Source organism: Stomoxys calcitrans, chromosome 3, assembly GCF_963082655.1.
Source record: "Stomoxys calcitrans chromosome 3, idStoCalc2.1, whole genome shotgun sequence".
Taxonomy (NCBI): domain Eukaryota; kingdom Metazoa; phylum Arthropoda; class Insecta; order Diptera; family Muscidae; genus Stomoxys; species Stomoxys calcitrans.
Genome location: NC_081554.1, coordinates 28,146,659 through 28,170,988, shown reverse-complemented (window position 1 = coordinate 28,170,988; position 24,330 = coordinate 28,146,659). Strand labels below are relative to the sequence as shown.

General features: G+C 38.1%; 2 protein-coding genes across 5 annotated transcripts in view; both read left to right on the top strand.

Moving 5' to 3' along the window:
* The window catches only part of LOC106089584 (androgen-induced gene 1 protein), a 49,767-nt gene extending 27,517 nt beyond the window's left edge, over window positions 1-22,250 (top strand). For 3 of the 4 annotated variants that reach the window (XM_013255498.2, XM_013255481.2, XM_013255488.2), the window contains exons 3-4: window positions 21,063-21,283; window positions 21,347-22,250. In XM_013255498.2, coding sequence (XP_013110952.1) covers window positions 21,063-21,283; window positions 21,347-21,671 — 546 coding nt within the window. In that variant the 3' untranslated portion in view covers window positions 21,672-22,250. Of the gene's footprint in view, window positions 1-19,246; window positions 19,544-21,062; window positions 21,284-21,346 lie in introns of those variants that run through there. The other variant, XM_013255474.2, reaches the window with a different exon arrangement.
* LOC106089577 (protein amnionless) lies at window positions 2,563-4,207 on the top strand. The gene has a single exon (XM_013255460.2). The coding sequence runs from the start codon at window positions 2,563-2,565 to the stop codon at window positions 4,144-4,146; it is 1,584 nt and encodes a 527-aa protein (XP_013110914.2). The 3' UTR covers window positions 4,147-4,207.
* Window positions 22,251-24,330: the final 2,080 nt, after the last annotated feature.

Sequence of the window (24,330 nt, the reverse complement as noted above, 5' to 3'; positions counted from 1 at the left end):
CTCTGACCCCATAAATTATATATATTGTGGATCGTCTCAACATTCTGAGTCGATCTAGCCATGTACATCCGTCCGTCTGTCTAAATCACGATAGAGGTCGAACGCGTAAAGCTAGCTGGTTGAAATTTCCACAGATACATGTTATTGATGTAGGTCGTTGGGGGTTAGAAATGGGTCATATCGGTTCAGATTTGGATGAAGCCCCCATATAAACCAATCCCCGGTTTAGACTTATTGGGCCCTTAGAAGCCTCAATATTCATCCGATTTGGCTGAACTTTGGAACAAAGACTTGTGTTATGATTCCAGCATCCACACTAAGTATGATCCTAGTCGGTCCATAAACATATATAGCCCTCATATAAAGCGATCCCCGTTTTTAACTTATTGAGCCCCTAGAAACCTAAATTTTCATCCGATTTGGCTGAAATTTGAAACAAAGACTGGTGTTATGACCGGTTTAGACTTATTGAGCCCTTAGAAGCTTCAATATTCATCCGATTTGGCTGAAATTTAAAAAAAAGACTTGTGTTTTGACTTCCAGCATCCATACTAAGTATGATCCGAATCGGTGCAGAAACAAATATAGCCCCCAAATAAACCGATTCCCGGTTTTGACTTCTTGAGCCTCTAGAAGCCTAAATTTTCATCTGATATGGCTGAAATATGGAACAAAGACTAATGTTATGACTTCCAACATCAATGCTAAGTACAATCCTAGTCAGTCTATAAACTGATATAGCATCCATATAGAGCCATCCCAGGATTTGACTTCTTGAGCCCATAAAAGCCACAATTTTCATCCCATATGGCTGCAATTGAAACAAAGGCATGTGTTATGACTTCCAGCATTCATGCCAATTATTATCCTAGTCGGTCTACAAACGGATATAGCCCGTAAACCGATCCACGGATTTGACTTCTCGAGCCTCCAGAAGCCTCAATTTTCATTCGATTTGGTTGAAATTTGACCCTAAAACCTATCTTATAATTTACAGCATTAGTGCCAAGTTTTATCCGAATATGGTGATATACGAGGGTTGCGTTTCATATTTTGGGATTAGAGGACACAAAAACAAATATTAACCATCGAAAATCGCAATATTGTTTTTCAAAATATTCCCCATTAAGATGCATATACAATTCTGCCTGCGTTTGAACCAATTGTCAAAGCTCTTTTGCCACTCTGATTGAGGTATTTCCAAAACATGCATTCTGAACGCATCAACCGCTTCTTCAGGTATCGAAAAACTTTGACCTCTCATATTATTTTTTACGTACGGGAATAAAAAGAAGTCATTCGGTGCCAAGTCAGGACTATACGGCGGATGACTATTCAAACCGATGTGTAGAGTGCTCAAAAATACATTTGTTTGTGCCGATGTGTGAGAGCTCGCATTGTCGTGGTGAAGAGCAATCCGTCTTCGGCGGTTGGTTTTCCTGATTTATTGGAAAACAACTGGCAAACAAATGGTTGTGTAACACTAAGATTTGATTGTTCTGCGTTGTTCTAGTGGTACGATTGCGACATATCCAGTTTTTTTTTCCGAAAAAACCGGCGATCATTTGCCGTGCGCGAGCAACTTTTGTTGAATTTGGCTCACCTTGAAACACCCATACAGCCGACTGCTGTTTACTTTCGGACTCATACGCGTAAATACACAATTGTTCAACTGTCACGATGTCATAGACGTTTTTCGAAGCACCGCGATCGTATTTTTAGAGCATTTCTTTCGACCAATCGATACGAGCCTTTTTTTGAGCGATTGACAATTTGTGTGGATTTCAACGCGAATAAATTTTTTTTGACGGTCAAATGTTCATGTAATATTGAATGCTTGGTGGTCCCACTTATGTCTAAGGTTGTCTCAATCTCACGATAGGTCACATGATAATCAAGCAATATCAGTTGGCGCACAGCAACAATGGAATGGTTTTTGGAACAACAACTGATTTTGAACGACCTTCACGAAATTCGTCTTGTGTGAACTACGACCTCGGTTGAGTTCACCATTCCATCGCTAAACCCTGGTCCTTGATGGAGCTTCATTAATCGCATGAAAGTGTTCACGGGTTGTCCAATCCGAAATATAAAAGGCAACCCTCGTAGCCTCGTAAAACTGCTTGAGACCATTGAAGCCTCAATCGATCCCCGATTTGACTGCTGCAAAATAATTCAAATACAAACTCAGTTAATAAGGGTACATTGTTAGCGAAATCCATGGTGGTGAAAACCCAAGATTAGGCCCGGCCGAACTTAGCCCGTTTTTGCCTTTTTTTATCATTGCTTTTATCTTTTAAACATTTGGTTTAATTTTAACTTTTCCTCGATTATTTCATAAAAAATGAAATGTTCTCTCTTTAGAGCTGCTCATTACGAAGCATCCATCCAAGCACTATAGTCAATTTTCATACCAATAAATGTTTATTCTCTACCATACCACTGATTAGCTGTGGAAGAAAATATCCAAATACATACGCCCCCAAATGAACAAATGTACTCTCCAATAAACTTGATACCCAAATAAATTAGTTGCATTTTTGTAATCGTCGCGTTGACAACATGAAACTACCTCATCTTGTCATAGGATCATTTATATTCCTGCTTTGCTTTGCTCCACTCAAATTGGCCGGGGCTACAAAATGGTTGATAGAAAATCCTGGTTTCGATGACCCTGCCGCTTGGATCGATGAATATCTGCCCTGTGCTCGTGAACAAGTTGTATTTCCCGAAACATATCAAGCTCTACTGCCGCTGCCCTCAAAAGTTGATGTGGGTGGTTTTATACTACCCAGGAATGGAGCCATTTTTTTACCGCAGGAATCCACCATTACTCTCGAGGTAAACAACAAGGCTAGAGACTGTGACAAAGGCAAGGCCTATTTGAAACAGCCCACTGTACACAAATGGTTTGATCCCAAAACCTGGAGATCATCCAAAGAGGTGCAAGACAATAAAGCCATACCCAAAATGGAAAGGGTTCCCTGCAACAATGAGCCTGTGGTAATACAAGGCCGCGGTCCTGTGGCACTTGATTTGGAGAATGTTCCCTATCTGAGAATGGGACAAATAAGTTTCTCCGGCTCATTGCTGGCCAAAGATTATTTAAAGCAATTGCTCTACAATGATTTGGGTCAGTTTCTGTTTAGAAATCAAGATGGCGTTACTGTGGAATACTATCATCACGATGTTTGTGGCTGCCATAGGGATTTCAATAACTTTGCCGAACCCATATGTCATAATATTGCAGAGACTTGTGAAAGGCCCCATTGTCTGAAGTCCATTATTCCCTATGGCAGTTGCTGTGCCATTTGTGGGGCGGTGATCAAATTTCAAGTGGAATATTGTGAAAATAAAAATCTCCATGTTCTTACGAATATACTGGAGAAGGCCATCAAAGAGCAGGATATGCAAGATGATTTAGACTACTATGTGAACTATGTGAATTCCCAAAACTATGGCAATTACTTGCAAGCCATCATAGCAGATCGTGATGGATATTCGGAGAAGAGCATAAAGTTTCTAAAGAAACTCAATGAAACCATTGATTGGAGAACCAAACTGCGCCTGGATCGAGGACGCATATTTGCCATTGAATTATCTGGACGTTACTATAATCCCAATGTGTCTCTTGGTTCCGTTCTACTCATTTTTCTGTGTCTGATTTTAGTCTCTGTGGTGGCTTTGGTCATCTTTGCCCATTATAATCCCGATAATCGTTATCTACATTATGTACCCCGCTGGGTGTATGACCCTAGGCTTTGGCGTTCTATGTTGCAGCAAAGAAATCCAGTATTTGCACGTTTCGATAATACACGGGCCAGTGTAATTACCACCGCCGATGTGGGTCGAACATCTGAATTCACCATGGGTTACAATGCTGCAGAGGGCAGAGGAGGAGAGGAACGTAAACGGGCCTTTGATAATCCTTTGTTTGGTGAAAAGCCCACCACCTCTAAAGATGCTCAAACTGAAAAGGAGCAAGAGAAATTGGAAGTGCTAAAAGATGTACCACAACTAGTTATGGAAAGTGTGGACATGGTTAATAGTGCAGACAATGGAGAAGATGAACAAGAATTAACGGAAATTCGTTTGGAGTCATCCTCGGATGAGGATGACGATGAGCAGCAGGAAACTAAGGAATAAGTAGGCTGTAAATAAACACATATATAAATTGTATTGAAATGTTTTCGAAATAAAAGCAAAATAGGGGGCGTATTCAATGAGCAATTTATTATGGTAATATTATGAAGGCTATAGCCTATTTGAGTAATTTTTCTATGAAAATTTTACAGTGGTAAGTAGGAACTTAAGCCTGCAGAACCTAGGACCAAAAAAAGCGGCAAATAAGGATCACCATGGTGGTGCACAGAACTGGGAGGGTAGCAGAAGAAAGCCACAAGGCCACCTTAAGACTGGCATATCTATATGGTTGTATTAGGAAAATGCAAGGCCAAGCTTCAAAAGGATCAGAACAACTCTTGACTAGAATTCTGCAGCTATGTTCAAGACCTAGGCTACAAAGGATCCAACCTCCACACGAGAACGTGTGGACAAAGACCAGTGGGGGAAAACTACAACTATTGGGTTGCCCAAAAAGTAATTGCGGATTTTTTAAAAGAAAGTAAATGCATTTTATAATAAAACTTAGAATGAACTTTAATCAAATATACTTTTTTACACTTTTTTCTAAAGCAAGCTAAAAGTAACAGCTGATAACTGACAGAAGAAAGAATGCAATTACAGAGTCGCAAGCTGTGAAAAAATTTGTCAGCGCCGACTATATGAAAAATCCGCAATTACTTTTTGGGCAACCCAATACTTGTGGCTACACATTTCCAGCGAAGAACTACATTGGGGAACTGTTGAGAAAATTTTGTCTGAGTCAAGAATTCTGTAGGCGATCAAAATTTTCGACTCCTTTAAACCGCCACGACCTGATAATGTAGCTCCGGTCGAACTACAAGCTGTATATTGGGGTGATGACTTTTTTACAACCTCATATCCCTGTATCATGTTTTAATGAGTTTTTATTTAAGATTAGATAAAATCTTACAATAAAGGTGATGCGATAAAAAACCTTTAAGGAAAGGTAAAAGTCGGGCGGAGTCGACTATATAATACAATACACCACCTGGAGTGCGTAGTACTTTTTTTTCTCGAAATTTAGTCAGAATTTAATTTGGATACCTATTCCAATATTAAATAGAACCTTGTAAGATTTTCCTACGATAGGACAACAAATTTGGATTTCCACATCCTTAAAAGGCCGTATCGGATAAAAGATTATATGGGATTTATATCGAAACCTGTGCCAATTTTGATGGCACATACTGGGACGACAAATAAAACATCTCACGCCCTATATTGTAGAGATGTGACCAAATTATGGCCTTTGCTGCCTTAAAAGTTCATATAAGATAAAATTAATACAATGGAGCTATATCTAAATCAGGGCCGATTTTAATGAAACTTTGCGCACATATAACGACGTCAAATAAAGCACCCCGTGCCAAATTTGGTAAAGATCGGACCAAAATTGAGGCTTCTACACCCTTAAAAGGACATATCGGATGAAATATATGTATAGGAGCTCTATGTAAATCTGAACCAATTTTTATGAAATTTTGCACACACATATGAGGACGTTGAATAAAACACCCCATGCCAAATTTTGTAAAGATCGGATCAAAATTGTGGCTTCTACAGCTTTAAAAGGGCACATCGGATGAAAGGTATATATGGAAGCTATATCTAAATTTGAACCGATATCTAAATCTGGACGAAATTTTGTGCACATATGAGGACGTTGAATAAAACATCCCATGCCAAATTTTTTAAAGATCGGACCAAAATTGTGGCTGCTACAGCTTTAAAAGGGCATATCGGATGAAAGATATATATGGGAGCTATATCTAAATCTGAATCGATTTTTATAAAATTTTGCACACATATTGGGACGTCAAAAAAACACTTTGTGCCAAATTTTGTAAGGATCGGACCAAAATTGTGACTCCTACAGCTTTAAAAGGGCATATCTGATGAAAGATATATATGTGAGCTATATTTAAATCTGGACCTATTTTTTTCAAAATCAATAGCTTTCGTCCTTGGACCAAAAAAGAAACTTACGCTAAATTTTGTAAAAATCGGACAACAAATGCGACCTGCACATTGCACATGGACAGACAGACAAACTGACATAGCAAAATCGAATCAGGAAGTGTTTCTAAGCCGATCGCTTTACTTATCAATGGGTCTACCTCGTCTCCTTCTTAGCGTTGCAAACAAATGCACACATCTATAATACCCTGTACCACAGTGGTGGTGTAGGGTATAAAAACTCACGCACGAAATGATTTTAAAGTTTTTATTTCGGCATTTTGGGCAATATTTTGAAGTTATATAATTGAACACAAGCTTTTTAGGGCCATATATATACATATAAAGGGTGATTTTTTAGCTATTTTCTTGTTGGCAACATTGGTTGAAACAGCTCACGTACGTTTCGTGTTCTGTATCACAGTCAAATATCTTCAGTTTGGTCTATAATTGAAATATGAATCGTCTTACAAACGAACAAAGCTTGCAAATTCTTGAAATTTATTAACAAAATGTGTGCTCTGTTAAAAAAGGTCGTCGCGCGTCTCTTCCATTTTATGGTCAGAGCTCATTTTTGGCTCAATGGGTACCTAAATAAGCAGAATTGTCGATTTTGGATTGAATATCAGCCAGAAGCATTGCATGAGCTACCAATGCATCCAGAAAAAGTCACAGTTTGGTGCGGTTTATGGGCTGGTGGCATCATTGAACCGTACTTCTTCAAAGATGATGCGAATCGTAATGTAACTGTGAATGGTGGGCGCTATCGCAACTTGTTTTGTTCAAGATGCATGAGCTTGACTTGCATGACATGTGGTTTCAACAAGACGGTGCCACATGGCACACAGCACGCGAAACAATGGACTTATTGAGAGGCGAGTTCGGTGTACATTTTATTTCACATTCGGGACCGATCAATTGGCCGCCTAGATCGTGCGATTTAACGACTTTAAACTATTTTATGTGGGGCTACCTTAAAGCTCATGTCTGTACAGACAAGCCCGCTTCAATTGACGCATTGGAAGATAACATTGAAGCAGTTATTCGAGAGAAACCGGCCGAAATGTTGGAAAGAGTATGCCAAAATTGGGCCGAAATGTTGGAAAGAGTAAGCCAAAATTGAACTAAGCGGATAAAGCGGAGGCGCAGTCGCCGTCAACATTTGCAAGATTTCATGCATTTTATAGTTTTTTTTTTGGAACTTTCCTATAGCTCTTAAAAATCATCCTTTATTTAACATTACATATGATCATCAAACACACAAAGTTGTTAGATATTCACGTTTTTATTGGAGAGGATGAAACTAAGTGGGACGTTGTCCTTGTTGGGCCAGGAGTTGTATAAGTCTTACATAATTTGATGGCACGCCGATCCCGAATCTTGACTTCTTGAATTGTTAGAGGGCGCAATTCTTATCCAATTGAGCTGAAACTCTGCAGGAAGGGTTTTGTTTTGACATCCAACAACTGTGTGAATATGGTCCAAATTGGTTCATAAATTGATATAGCTCCCATATAAACCGATCTCCCGATTATAATTCTTGAGCCCCTAGAGGCCGCAATTATTATACCATTTCGCTAAAATTTAGCATGAAGTGTTTTGCTTCAAGTTTCAACAACTATGCGGTCTAAATCGGATCATAACCTGTTATAGCTCCCATATAAACCGATCCCGGATCTTGACTTCTTGAGCCTCTAGAGGGCGCAATTCTTATGACTGCAATTTTGTACAACGACATCTTCTATGACCTTAAGCGTACATTCTAAATATGGTCTGAATCGGTCCATAACCCTTTATAGTCCCATATAAATCGATCTTACGATTTATTTTCTTGAGACCCTATAGGGCATATTTCTTATCCGATTTGACCGAGATTTTGCAGAATTTTTTAAGTCTATGTTTGATGTGCTCACCCCTCAACAATACGACGTGAATTCTGGGCCCCTGGTTTTTTTATACCCTACACCATCTGTTTTGGACTGCCTAACCATAATACGGTCCTGCAGGCGGAGATCCGGGCGATCACGGAATGCGTGAAGTGGTGTGGTACTAACGGAAGAATGTCTTTACGGACCGTAAAATGGGCATAAGGGCAATAACAATCAGGACGGTACGGTCACGTACAGTCTTGCGTGTAAGAAGGAGATTAACGCCTTCTCTGAGGATGGCACAATCCGCATCGTTTGGGTGTCGGGCCATAACGAAGTAAGGGGGAATGAAATGACAGACAATTTGGCAGTGAATGTTAGAGAACGGCCGTCAATAAACTTGGTTAACCCGAAGCCTTTCGAGTCGACGCAGTGCGATTTAAGGGCGTGGGCGACAAAATCGCATGTAACACTGTGGAATAGCGAAAGAGTCGGTAGGACGGCGAAAATCCTATGGGGTGATCCGGATGGTCAAAGGACGAGGCTATTACTGAGAAAGGAAGTAAGAAGGTCAGTATAGCTTTTGGTGTCATAACGGGACACATAGGACTACGAGCTCACTTATGCAAAATCGGTGCGGCAAGTGATAGCATGTGTAGGGCATGTGGGGAAGATGATAAGACGTTGGAGCATATCCTTTGTCATTAGGTGGAGACACAAACCAGACATGAACCAACTTAGGGGAGTGGTATTGAAAACAATTAAGGATTTTATAAGTAGCGCGGAATTGCTTACTTAAATTTTTCTTTTAAGAGGTTACTTTATAGTTTTTAGAACGCACAAAAAGCCGATTTCTGGCTTAGTTGTATGTCCATAGTGGCATGGGGCGGATTAATATCTGCGCCCTCTTTTCAACCTAACCTAACAAACCGATTACTGGCTTAGGTGTATGTCCATAGTGGCATGAGGCGAATTAATATCTGCACCCTCTTTTCAACCTTACCTAACCTAGACAAGTCTTATGATAGACTGTACTAGAATCTCAAAAAGATACACAGTAATGGATTACAAAATTTAGTAAAATTTGCAAATTTTTGACAATGAACATTCCACTAAGGATAAGGGGCAAACTTCTCACATACCAATGAGTGCAGTCCGATTTAAGTTTAAGCTCAATAATAAGGGGCCTCCTTTTTATAGCCGAGTCCGAACAGCGTGCTGCATTGCGACACCTCCGGAGAGAGAAGTTATACATGACATATGTTGCCAGCATTAGGAGGGAAAAACCACCGCTGAAATTATTTTTCTGGTGGTATCGCCAGGATTCGAACCCAGGCGTTCAGTGTCATAGGCGGACACGCTAACCTCTGCGCTACGGTGGCCCCCCAGTAGAGAGAGTGACAATGAAAACCCCAAGAGCAGCAGTAAAACGAACGAGACAAAGCAGCGCGAGCCAAACAAAGAAAATAAAAACACTGCCACCCGAAGCAAAGCACATGCGTGGGCTGGTTAGATGGTTTTTTGCCTTACTTATGGATATATTGTTGTTGTTATATGTTGGCTTGCATAGAGTGCCTTTCAACAACAAATTTGTACTTTGGGTAGTTGAGACTCAAAATAAATTGTTGCAGGAAAATTAACAACTTTCGTAGTTGTTTTTTCGACCAAAGTTGTTGTTTTTCAAAATTATTTTTATCTGTGTACCATTGCACAGTTCACTAATTAGCAAGTGGTGGAAGCATGTAACCTTTTTTGAGCAAATGAGACTGATGAAAGGGCTTGATTAGCTTCGAAATCGCGATCTCTGTAGCCTGCCCAATGCAATCGCAACTACAATTTGCCTAAAACTTAAAAAGAGGGGTTTTTATTTTGCTTTCTATTCTATATAGAAACAAACACAACCCCTATATTGATTTCAGCTGGACAAATAAATCCAACAACAAAATGAAACAACCAAAATAAAGTAGCACAAAAACAGATTTGTATAAATTAAAAAGATATTTTTATAAACAATCAATAATCAAGCATAAAATTTAAAAAGCTCAGTCTTAAAAACTAAAGCTTTCCTTGACAAGTGCAAATAATTGGGAGAGCGAGTTCCAAAGACGAGTTTGGTTGATGAATAATTGACATTCAGAGGAAAGTTTTTTGAATATGGAAATAATGAGTTTTTTGCCACTGCTGGATCTGGCGAACTGCACACGCTGATAAAGATACGGGATTTCTCTTGTGTGTATAATATTATGCATTTGCATTAGGCACCTAATCTTTAGAAAATTGCTAAATTGAACCTTGAAAATTTGGAACGCAAATTCAGATATTCTGTCTCTACTTGTTTTGTTAAAAACATAACGTGTGATGTTTTTATAAGCAACATTAAGTGTTCTGGAGTCACTGTAGTTACATTTGTACATCATAATTCACTGTGTCAAAAGCCTTGCTGTGACCTAAATGAACGAGAAAAGAAGTTATTTTTTCGTCCTGGTTTTTAGGAAGATTTTCTACGACATCGATAAGAGTTGTGGTGCAGCTTTTTTTCTTTCTGAATCCAGATTGGTTTTCAGTCAACAAACGTTCCTTCCTTCCACAGTTTGGTGTGGTTTATGAGCTGGTGGCATCATTGGACCGTACTTCTTCAAAGATGATGCGAATCGTTACGTAACTGTAAATGGTGAGCGCTATTGTGAGATGATATCCAACTTTTGCTTGCCTAAAATGCAAGAGCTTGACTTGCATGACATATGGATTTAACAAAACGGTGCCACATGCCACACAGCACGCGTAACAAAGGTCTTATTGAGATGCGTGTTCGGTGAACATTTCATTTCACATTCGGGACCATTCAATTGGCCGTGTAGATTGTGCGTTTTAACGCCTTTAGGCTATATTTTTTGGGGCTATGTTAAAGCTCAGACTAGCCCGCTTCAATTGACACATTGGAAGACAACATTGAAGCATTTATTTTATTTCGGCCGAAATGTTGGAAAGAGTATGCCAAAATTAAACTAAGCGGATGGACCATTTGAGGTGCAGTCACGGTCAACATTTGCATGAAATAATCTTTAAACATAGACCGTACTATCGATTGAAATAAAGATTTCATGCATTTTTCTGAATTTTGTGTCTTTGAAAAACTTTCCTATAGCGCTTTTAAAAAATCACCCTCTAGTTCTACTTTGGGTTCTTATTTCTTTGAGGACTTGTCTTTGAGGCCTTATCCGTCCGACTTTAGCCTTTCCTTACTGGTTTTGATAAAGATAAATTCCTTAGAGTTTGTACTACTTCCATCTTCAATTCTTTCCAGTGTTTGAACACGTTTTTATGCACATAAATCGTATAAAAATTATACTAATCTAGTCATTCCGTTTGTAATACTTCGAACGATTGACCTGAGACCCTACAAAGTACATATATTCTTGATGGTCTTGACATTCTGTCCGTCTGCCGGACTGTCGAAAACACGATAGAGGTTTCTTACCGATGTAGGTCGTTGGGATTTGCAAATAGGCCATATCGGTTCAGATATGGATATCGCCCCCACAAAAACCGATCTCCGGATTTGACTTCTTGAGCCCATAAAGACCTTAATTTTCATCCGATTTGGCTGAAATTTTCCACAAGGACTTGGGTATTGACTTCCACTATCAGTGCCGAGTATGATCCGAAACTGTCTATAACTAACTAATATAGCCCCCGATCCGCGGATTTGATTTCTTGAGCCCCTATTGTCCGATCCGATTCCGATTTGACTGAAGTTTGGCACTAGGGCTTCTGTTCTGACTTCCAATGTTAGTGCAAAGTATGAAGATAATAGCGTCAATATTTTAGTTACAAAACTAAACAGCACTTTTGCAGCGATGACAAGAATAAAAACATGATGCCGTCAATTCTTTATAGCTTCCTTCGTCTGGTATTAAATTAATAGCGATTAGTATTAAAAATAGTTTCCAATAACGCGAATAAAATAGTACCAGCTGGTATTGACAAAGTACCGTCTTTTTCTATCAGTGCATTTTTGGTGGACCTGCCTTTCCGAAACATCCAGGCAGCTTGTTTTTTCTAAAGCCTTGTACAAAGATCTATGATTCGCTCCAACAGTTGTAAAAAGGCACTTTAGACTTACATAGTGCGGAACAATAGGCAGAAGTGGTGTGGTGTCCTTTGTTTGGGCTCAGTTGAGGATTATAGCAGGTCTCCACGACCTACAAAATTTCAAGCCGATTTCGACAGATCGACAAATAAATAGACGCGGCTAAATCGACAAGATAGAGTCGCAGCTCGATATTAAAGTTGTTGTACTGCGTCATTCTATGGCATTGGATACAATATAACGCTTTTAGCGTATATTTCAACACGCTACGCATTTACCACCTAGAATGTAGAGTGCTAAAACGCTAACTGATTAAAATTTCAATTTTGGCTCTTTCTAACAAACTGAAAGCATTTTCGTTATAAAGAAAGAGCGTTATAAAGAAAATAATAAAAATATGTTAAACAAGTAAGAGTGTGCTAAGTTCGGCCGGGCCGAATCTTGGGAACCCACCACCGTGGATTCTGCTAAAATTTTGGATCTATATCTGGTTATTGACCGTACTTGGCACGGTTATTGAGAGTCATAACAGAACACCGCATGCCAAATTTCAGCCAAATCAGATGAAAACAGAGGTTTCCAGGGGCTCGAGGAATCAAACCGGGAGATCGGTTTATATGGGAGCTATATCAGGTTCTTGGCCGATTTGAACCGAACTTGGCTCAGTTGTTGGAAGCCAAATTTCAGCCAAATCGGACAAAAATTGCTGATTCCAGTGGCTTAAGAAGTCAAATCGTGAGATCGGTTTATATGAACCAATTTTTATGAAAATTTGCAAATGTGTTAAGATCAGTAACAAAACAATCCATGCCAAATTTTGTGCAGATTGGTTACAAATTGTAGCTTTTACGGCCATTTCAGTGCAATTCCATATATTGTATAAGCGATACATATTTGTGGGAGCTATATCTAAATCTGAACCGATTTTGATGAAATCTTGCACATATGTTAAAATCAGAAACAAAACTGTCCATGCCAAATTTTGTGCAGATGGTTAAATATTTTAGCTACTACGGCCATTTAAGTGCCAATCGGGCGATACATATATGTGGGAGCTATATCTTGATATGAACCGATTTTGATGAAATTTTGTGGATATGTTAAGATTAGTAACAAAACAGTCCGTGTTAAATTTTGTGCAGATCGGTTGAAAATTGTAACTACTACGGCCATTTAAGTGCAAATCGGGCGATACATATATATGGGAGCTATATATAAATCTGAACCGATTTTTATGAAAACTTGCAAATATCTTAAGATCTGTAACAAAACAATCCATGCCAAATTTTGTGCAGATCGGTTACAAATTGGAGTTCCTACGGCCATTTAAGTGCCAATCGGGCGATACATATATATGGGAGCTATATCTTGATATGAACCGATTTTGATGAAATTGTGTGGATATGTTAAAATTAGTAACAAAACAGTCCGTGTCAAATTTTGTGCAGATCGGTTGAAAATTTTAACTACTACGGCCATTTAAGTGCAAATCGGGCGATACATATATATGGGAGCTATATATAAATCTGAACCGATTTTTATGAAAACTTGCAAATATCTTAAGATCAGTAACAAAACAATTCATGCCAAATTTTGTGCAGATCGGTTACAAATTGGAGTTTCTACGGCCATTTAAGTGCAAATCGGGCGATACATATATGTGGGAGCTATATCTTGATCTGAACCGATTTTTATGATATTTTGTGGATATGTTAAAATTAGTAACAAAACAGTCCGTGTCAAATTTTGTGCAGATCGGTTGAAAATTTTAGCTACTATGGCCATTTAAGTGCAAATCGGGCGATACACATATATGGGAGCTATATCTAAATCTGAACCGATTTTTATGAAAACTTGCAAGTATTTTAAAATCAGCAAATGAACAATCCGTGCCAAATTTTGTGCAGATCGGTTGAAAATTTTAGTTACTACGGCCATTTAAGTGCAAATCGGGCGATACATATATATGGGAGCTATACCCTGTACCACAGTGCTGGTGTAGGGTATAAAAACTTAGGGCTATACAAAACTTTTCCAATCACTACCATGCTTTTTGTCCCTTCCTTAAATTGTCCAGAAATTACCGTCTTCATGTTTGGTGGGCTTTCCTCTGTGTCCGGCAATGAACACGCACAACGAAACCCCCAGCATGCTGTTTCTTTCTAAAGGCCTTAGCAGAATGAGCGCTTTGGAAAGCGTGGTGCTGAAAAATGCAACTATGCAAAAAAAATTTTAAAGAATTAACTCGTAAAAGTTGCAACATTTTTTACTTTGACGACTAAAAACACTCTTTTCGTGTGGCCGCACAGAATGACGCTCACTTTTAAGCCTCAAAGTTGAAATTTTTTTAACTTTTTCGCATTTGTGTGTAGAGTTGCCTTTTGCAACGCGACGCTCAAAAACAAAGCTCAAAGCGCTCATTCTGTTTTGGCCTTAAAGCCTATTAGTGAGATCGACGACGATTCGTACAAACAACTGTAAACCGCACTATAAGTGAAAATTCCTGCTTTGTTTAAATCGTACAACGCGCTTCGTATTTACCACCTGGAACGTAGGGTGCTAAAACGCTGACATTTTAAAATTCCAATTTCGCCTCTTCCTAAATTAAAGCTTAGCATCCGAATGCATTTTTTATCATACAGCTCGATTCATTTAGATCTTAACATTTCTTGTTTATCTCGGCTTACGGGCGGTAATTCTCCCTCTGTATGCGGACACTTAAAGAAAAAAAAAAAACAAAAAATGCAAAAAAATAATTTTCTCGTTTACGTTGCAATTCATTTTACCGCTTCGATACAATATTGGTGTGCCCTATATTTCGATTATAAATTTGTTAAATTTGAGGATTTTGATCGCAAACGAGCCACTCCATTTGGTGGAAAATTTAAGTATTTGACATTCATGTGTTTGGTAAGAGAAAACGGTAATAAATTAAAATGTTTGAAATATCCGCGTTTTGTATATGATGATCAGTTCGGTTCTTGATAACCGGTTTTTTGGTTGGAATATACTAATAATATGCTAAAAGTAACCGGCTTCTTACTAATGGAGCATGCAAAACCATATTTTGTGTTAATTATCACTTTCATGTTATTGAAATTTTGTCTTTCGAAAATATTTCCATGGCTTTCGCATTTAGAGGAAATGTCAAATTTTTTCAAAGTGAAATTTTGTCTTTAGAAAAAACTTAAAAAAATTTTCCTAGCAAAATTTTTCACCAAAATTTTGTGTGTTACAATTTTTTTGGTTAGAAGATTTAGCAGGTAAGAGCGTGCTAAGTTCGGCAGGGCCGAATCTTATCTTATCCCTCTACCATGGATCCCATTTGTCGAGTTCTTTGCGCGGTATCTCTTTTTAGACAAACAAAGAATAATGGGTAAGAATTGTTATGCTATTGGAGATATATCATGTTATAGTCCGATTTGTACCATAAGTGAATTGAATGTTGAGGACCATAGTAGAAGTCATTGTGTAATATTTCAGCCCGTTCGGATAAGAAATGCGCCTTGTGGGGGCTTAAGAAGCAAAATCAAAAGATCAGTTTATATGGGAACCGTATCAATGTATAGATTGATTCAGATCATATTGGACACGCATATTGAAGGTCATGGGAGAAGCCGTGGTACAAAATTTCTACCAAGTCGGAAGAGAATTGCGCCCACCCGAGGCTCAAGAAGTTAAGATCCAAGATCGGTTTATATGGTAGCTATATCAGGTTATGTACCGATTTTCGCCATATTAAGCACAGTTGTTGTAAGTTGTCACAAAAAACCTCTTGCAAAATTTCAGCCAAATCGGATAAGAATTGCGCCCTCTAGCGGCTCAAGAAATCAATATCCAAGATCAGTTTATATGGCAGCTATACCAGGTTGTAGACCGATTTCGACCATACTTCTATCCGTCCGTCTGTGGAAAGCACGCTAATTTTCGAAGGAGTAAAGCTAGACGAAATTTTGCACAAATATATCTTATTAATGTAGGTTGATTGGGATTGTAAATGGGCAAAATTGGCCCATGTCTCAGGTCTCAACTTCTTGAGCCACTAGAGGGCGCAATTCTTATCCGATTTGGATGAAATTTTGGACTAAATGTTTTGTTATGTATGGTTCAAACCAGTCCATAACCTGATATAGCTGACATATAAACCAATTTGGGATCTTGACTTATTGAGCAACTAGAGGGCACAATTCCTATCCAATTTGGCTCAAATTTTTCACAAAATGTTTTGTTTTGACTTCCAACTACTGTGCTATGTATGGTTCAAATCAGTCCATAACCTGCCATATAAACCGATCTGGGATCTTGACTTCTTAAGCATCTAGAGGCCGCAATTCTTATCTGATTTGGCTGAAATTTTGTACAACGGCTTCTCCCGACCTTCAACATACATGTCCAATATGGTCTTAATCAAGCTATAGCCTGATACATACCACTTTTATAAACATTTTAATGTAATTTTTTATAAGTTATGATCTACTTTTACGTATGCGGTATGGAATGAATATAAGCACCACACGGGTTGGAACTCGGAACTCCGGTGTATTGTTCATCATCATAACGAGAAGCTCAGCTGAGAGCTACCGGGCATCCACAGGTTGAGGATGGTGGAATGCTTCGTATTCGGAGTATATACAATTGCTGTCGCGGACAATCAGCGAGTCGTAGTGAGGGACCGAGCGACACCGGTTTTTGCTTTAATACTGGCCATAACGTTCCCGCGGCGATGGGTCCTATAAACCGGAACGAGCTTGAAAAAAACATAAAAAGCGCTGCATTATATCAATTTTAGCTCGAGTTTGGAAAGAGGTATTCCAATGTAGTTTTCTTTTGCAATTGTCCCCGTCATATTAGATATCTTTTTGGAAAAATTGACTTGCCAAAAACCAGCAATTTGCAATGCTTCAAAATTAAAACCAACAATTTTTTTTAAATTCTCAATAAATACATTTATAGCAACAGGATTATAATTCTACTTTTTTTCGCTAAAAGGTCATAAAAAGATCGCACCTGCTATCAAAAATAAATGCCTTTTCGCCATAAATATTTTTTAAATATAGAAACCATCAAATGCAACATGACACTAAAACGGTCTACAGATCCCGGCACGGGATAGCTGTGAGCACCACATAGGCTGGAACATTGAGGTCCGATCTTTGTGGTGTTCATTGCTGTCACGGGAAGCTTAGATGCGAGTTACAGGGCACGTCCACAGGTTGCGAATAGTGGAATGCTCCGTACGGAGTAGCTGCAATAGCAGTCGCAGACAATCAGCGGCATCCAGTGGAGAGTCTCAGTGAGAGGCCGGACGACACTGGCTCTTGAACAAATACTGGGTGCCTATGATGGTCGATATGACAAGGTTATTGGCGCATTTAAATAACCAATGGCCATCTTGTTCCCTTGGACCGGAGCAAGCTTGCTCACCAACAGAAGCTTGGCAATGATCGCCACCTCCGCATGAAAATATGGCTGCAACAACAACAACAACGGTCTCCAGAAATCTCACTTGCAAGCATTTCGAGAAATATTTTGTTTACATTTTTCAACTATTAAAAATGCTGTAAAAATTTTGACAAGTCAATTTTCCCCAAAACATAACTTTTATGACTGAAAAACATGTTAACTAGTATCGTCCACCGTCGTTAGGGTTAGGAAAATATTTTTTTGCGGTAATAAATATAGAGGCATAGGAAATTATAATACATTTTTTTCAAAAATTTTTAATTCTTTTTTTTAATTTTTGGTAAAAAAATGCTATATCAATATAAATACTAAAAAAGTGAAAAGATGATATTTCATCAAAATCGAACAAAATTATCGAACTTCAGACGTTAACGGGTTAATTTCTCTATGAAGAGTTGAAAGGCGCCTTTTCGGGCACAAATGTACCATTTTCTCCAAAATTTCAAATTTTATATTTTCCATCCCTAACGCACACTTGTTATATTCTATTTGCTCATCTTCACTCGCAATATTCCATCCTCTCATCAATATTCTTTTTGAAAACATTGCCACATTTCCACGAAACGTAGCAGTTTACTTTGCTGAGATGTATGGTAGCCTTATCTAAAAATTTGCACATAGATAGGTGTGTTTTATTTCCACATTAAGCGGATTTTCTCGCTTAGTTTGTATGAAGAAAAATACTATCCCCGTTTAGCTAAGCGGCTAATCTTATCACCGTTTACTAAAAGATATGGTTTCATCATTCAATTTGAATGACAAAAATAAAAGAGGAAAAACGCAACATATTTATTCAATGATTAAACGTTCTGAAGTGGCAAAATTGATAAAGTTTTTAATAAAATCACATTTATGAACTCCGAGAAACATTTACTCAAAATTAAAATCACTTATTTTGTTTGTTTCGTTGATTATTTCGGAAGAGGCGTCAGTGCTGCCAACGTTAAAGTATAAAGCATTTAGCGGAAAGACCGTTTTATTTTTCCATAAGCTAACGAATCCGACAGACTGGTAAATAAAACACAGCAGATACATGAAGTTCGCAGCTAGACTGGTTGGTGGCGCTTGTGAATATAGATAAATGAGAATTATCGAAGAACAAGACGCAAGCAGAATTCTGCTCTTAATGACATGCAGTTTGCACCGTTAGCATTTTCTAAATATGTATTATTTCCTTTCCCGTGAAGGAAACTATGGCGTAATGCTCGTATGGGTATCATACTTTTTTTTAAATTCTTTCCTTTTTGATGTAAATTAGATTTTTTTATTTTTTCGGTAGAACTGCTTTGAAGAAAAATAAAATAATTACCGACACCTATAAGTTTGACATTTTCTGTCAAATTTTCAAAAATTTCTCTATTATTTCAATCCTTTTTGATGTGCAATTGTGCACTAAAAAAATGGAAGCGTTTATATACACAAGCAATTTAATATTATTAAATAGTTGTTATAAATTTTCCTGGTATTAACAAGAAAACATCGTGTGGCCAAACATACTCTTCACCTCCATACTTCTTCCTTCTTTTCCACTCTTTGGTTTTGCCGGTGTTTTCTCCATACAAAATAAGTGAGAGAATCCGTTTGTTTGCCATTTAAACACTACAATGAAAAAAATATTTTTTGCAACCTATCTGAAATTGGTCTGGCAACCCTAATACATTTATATTTTACTCTCTCGCACTCTGGCTGGCTCTTGTTGTTTTGTTTGTATGCCATCTGCCAAATTGATTAGTTCAAATCCAAACATTTCATTCTTTCATTCATACTTCCAAAGCATTCAGCAGAAATATTCTTCTCCCAAAGATTAAATAAAACAATGGCAAAAAATAAAGGAAATTCTGCTGCTGAAACTGCATATAAAGGCATCTACGGAGCATTACGCGTTTTGGTACATTTAACGGCTGCAGTTCAATTTTGGTACGCCATATACTACGATTACAAATTCGTTCATTTTCCGGATTCAGAGAACAGGCCATCCCCCTTTGGTGGCAAATTTAGGTTTTTGACATTTTTGGATGCGGTAAGAGATAATTTTGCAGTTTAACTTTATAATAAATTAGCATTTCATTTTTTTTTATTGTGCTTATGAAGAGTGAAAGTTTGAAAGTTCACTAAAGTTTTAAAATGCACTCTTTTTTTATGCTTGAATATTATTTGATGATAGTTGATGTGTTTTTTTCCCAGTTTGTTTTTGGTCACCATTGGTCAACCAACCCTAGAAAGGGGAAGAGAAAGAGCGAGAGGCAATGAAGCGAAACCGTAGAACGAGCAGTGTTGTCAATAATAGTTATTTTGATTTGCAGGGCTTGCTACCCTACCATGGTTACAGGATATTACAATTTTGTGCCTTTGTTTGCAACACTAAACAGCAGAAGAGCTAAACCCACAAAGAATCACCGCCTAATTCGAATTAGTCATGTGTCATGTCTGTCCGAATATTCTTGTTATGAAGATATAGGCCACCGTAGCGCAATGGTTAGCATGTCCGCCTATGACGCTGAACGCCTGGGTTCGAATCCTGGCGAGACCATCAAAAAAAAAATGTTCACAGGTGGTTTTCCCCTCCTAATGCTGGTGTCGCGCTGCGGCTCGCCTTATCATTGAGCTTAAACTTGAATCGGACTGCACTCATTGATATGTGAGAAGTTTGCCCCTGTTCCTTAGTGAAATGTTCATGGGCAAATTTTGCATTTTTTTTGCATGTCCGTCCGAAATTTCTTGTTATTAAGATACAGGTCGCATTTGGCATTGAGATCCCCCGCCAAGCTTTTGTAGGTGAGCCAGTACGTTCCGGTCAGTACCGATCGCCGCGGGCACGTGTTATCACATCGAGTATCAAAGGCGCTCAGTAATTAAGCAAGGGCCGGTGCCACCCGGCCTCTCACTGAGACTCCACTCGATACCGCTAATTGTCTGCGACTGCATATAGCCCATTGTTGTTGTTGTAGCAGTGTGTTATACACTGAGGCGGCAGTCCTTGCCAATAAAGAACTCCAAATGGTCAATCCGTTACGTACAAACGGCTGCTATGGGATTGTGCAGTTAACCCGTATTTCTACGGTAGCATTCCACTATCCGCAATCTGTGGACGTTCCTGATAGTTTCAACCTGGGCCGGGTAGAGTATAACATTATCGGCCTCACCCGACCTTTGATTCTCTTTATTTGTTTCAATAATCGCATTGTTACTATGCTTAAGAAGACGACCAATGGTGTTTTGGTTTTTATTAGCAATAGCTTTTTTTATTTTGTCATGGACGGACAGATAATTGATAAGGCTCCCTTTTCTTAAGACTCGTCGCACAATGGGATGAAAAAGAAACATTGTGGAAAATAGCAATGAAATTTGAATAAGTGTAGAAGTTATAAAAAAATATATCACAAACGTGCTTGGGTGTCTTTTCAAAGTTTGTATAGGGGACCAAGCGATTAATGTATACCAGAAAATAACTATTTACCCAAATATTTGTTTTAATTAATTAATTTTGTTAACAAATATATTGCAATAAGATATTTATATAAAATTTCTCTTTATTTCAGATAATTCAAGCTTTGTATTATACCATTTCGTTGGTAAACGATTTTGTGGGTACCAATGAAGTGTCTCCCAAGAAATTACCGATGGTACGTAAAATCAAGGATTATCTGATGACAACCTTTGCTTTTCCCATCGCTTTACATGTTGGCATCACGTTCTGGGGCTTGTATGCCGTTGACCGTGAGTTAGTCTTCCCAAAAGCATTGGATGCTGTTTTCCCCACGTAAGGCAAAAAACTTGAGATTTTATGACAAACAAAAATGTTAATGATTTTTTTCTTTTGCAGTTGGTTAAATCACATTATGCATACCAACATTGTGGTTTTCATTGTATTGGAAATGTTCATCTCTTTCCGTGCTTATCCTTCACGCGTTAAAGGTTTAACGGGATTGGCCACATTTATTGGGGCCTATTTGGTTTGGTTGCACATCATCAAACATTACTCTGGCGTCTGGGTGTACCCTATATTGGAGGTTCTGCAGTTTCCCCAACGTATTATGTTCTTTGGGGGCTGTTTGGGCTTGGCTGTGGGCCTCTACATTTTCGGGGAAGTATTAAATAATCTTGTATGGTCAAAAGAACTTAAAATGGCTCAGCGTAAACACAAGTAAATTAACGCTTGGAAATAACAAATTAATTCAGCCTAATGTTTTCTCCTTCTTGGGCAAATATTTCTCTTCAAGTATGATATACCAAAAATATAAAGAAAGAAAGAAGTAAAATCAGATGTATTGTTCTTATGATAATTCTAAAACATATTTTTAAAAGCTGTTTTTGTGACATATACATGAGTACTACTACTACTTACATACATACCAAAAAACAAACAACAACAAAATAATAAGATTAAAGTCTTTAAATAACCAAAAAAAAAAGGAATAATAATAAAGTAAATACAAAAACTATGAGGACACAATGTACACAAATAAACCAACATTGATTACTTTGTGAAAGCCTTTATTTCTGAAAGGCTCTTAGAGTATTGTAGAATTTCGTTTGTTCTTTTTGTTAATTTATCTAGTTAAAATAGTATTTATGGAGCAACATAAAAATAGTACGAAATAATTCACATTTTAAACACACACTTCTCTCATATCAAATGCACGTGTAAGAAGTTTTAAATTTAAATTTAATCACAAACATCCCGGAGTGCTGTTACCAATTTCAAATAAAGTAATAAAAAACCTTTTGTAATGTGTTGTGATTTAAAACAAATAGGATTTATTTTGTATTGGTTGTCGTACGGGACAATGGACTCCCAGTCGGTAAAATGCATAAGACCCTCTGTTTGGCAACCAATCGCATGCCACCACAAAAATTATTTACATTTAGGTGGCATACTATTCTAAGTTGTAATTTAAAAATTATGCTATAACTTAATTTTTAAGTGGCATGCGAAACAAAACATAAGTGTTGTTTTGAGCGTTTTTCATTAGTGTCTATGGAGTGCCAAATATTGGGTCTTATGCAGTTCTTCGTTCCCAGTATCGGTTTGGAGTGGATTTTACTTTGCAAAGTTTAGGCTAATCTTGATACCTCCCTGATCTCAACTGTGGCCTAATGGTTTTCCCTCGTTGGCACTTGGCAACCTATCACTGACTTCCTGTAAACCTTTAAGGACGAAGAATTAACCGCTCGAACCAAAATGGGTAAAAATTTTTCTACTGCTATTGAAAAAAAAGCATAAGACATATATACCATTTCCTTACTGTTTCTTTATTAATTTAATGTAACTTTTCAAAAATAAACAAGTTAAAAGTCATAAGTTCGGCCGGGCCGAACTTTGGACACCCACCACCTCGGGTATATATGTAAATCCCCTTTCGTCAAAATCCGGTAAAAATTGGATAACTTAAGCACCCAAATTCGGCACGGAGATTCAGTGGTCTAATATATTTGGCACTATTCAATTTTGTAGAACAAAATATTGGTCTTTTTGGCAGATATATCCAATTATAACCCGATCTGAACCCAATTAAGGATATCGAGGGGCTCAGAAAAACTCATTGTTTTAACTTTCAGCGAAATCGGGTAAAAAATAAAGCTTTTATGGGCTTCAGTCGCGTTATCGGCAGATCGGTCTATATGGCAGCTATATCTCAACATAGTCCGATCAGAACAATATTTAGGTCGGAAGTTGAGAGGCCTTAACCTACTCACTGTTCCAAATTTCAGCGAAATCGGATATATCCAATTATAAAACGATCTGAACCCAATTAAGAATATCGAGAGGCTCAGAAAAACTCACTGTTCCAAATTTCAGCGAAATCGGATAAAAATTAAGCTTTTATCGTCTTCCGACCCTTTATAGGGAGATCGGTCTATATGGCAGCAATATCTAAATATAGTCCAATCAGAAACATATTAAGGTCATATGTTAGGAGGCTTAAAACAACCTATTGTTTTAAATTTCATCGAAATCGGGTAATAAATAAAGCTTTTATGGCCTTCAGACCCTTTATCGGGAGATCAGTCTATATGGCAGCTATATCTAAATATGGACCGATCTAGTCCATATTTAGGTCAGATGTCGGGAGGCTCAAAATAACCCACTGTTGCAAATTTCTGCGAAATCGGATGAAAAATAAAGCAATTATGGGCATTAGACCCTTTATTGGCAGATCGGTCTATATAGCAGCTATATCCAAATATGGTCCGATTTGGCCCGTCCAAGAACTTAACCCGCATGCATCAAAAAAACGCATCTGTGCCAAATTTCAGCTCCATATCACAATTTTTGAAGGCTCTAGAGTGATTACACAACAGACGGACGGACAGACATACGGACATTGTTAAATCGTCTTGGAATTTTATCGACCATCCGAAATATATATACTTTGTAAGGTCGGCAATTGATATTTCGATGTGTTGCAAATGGAATGACTAAATGAATATACCCTCTATACTACGGTGGTGGGTATAAAAATGGAAGATATGTATGTGTCTCATTCGTTCTCAAAGGGATACAGTTGGTGGGCTTGCATGTGCCTCGTGATTCACGCGTTTTTATAGTTCTTAAAGTAGTAGTAGTTGTTGTTGTTGGAGCCACAAATTTTCATGTGGAGGTGACGATCCTCTTCAAGCTCCTGTAAGTGAGAAAGCTCGTTTCGGTCCACTGAGGCTCTCCACTCAATACCGCTGATTGTCCGCGACTGCCGTATGGAGCATTCCGCCATCCGCAACCTGTGGACAACAATGAACACCACACCAATCCCATGGCAGCCGGTTGTATGTACCGGATTGACCCGATGAATTCCTTCATCGGCAAGG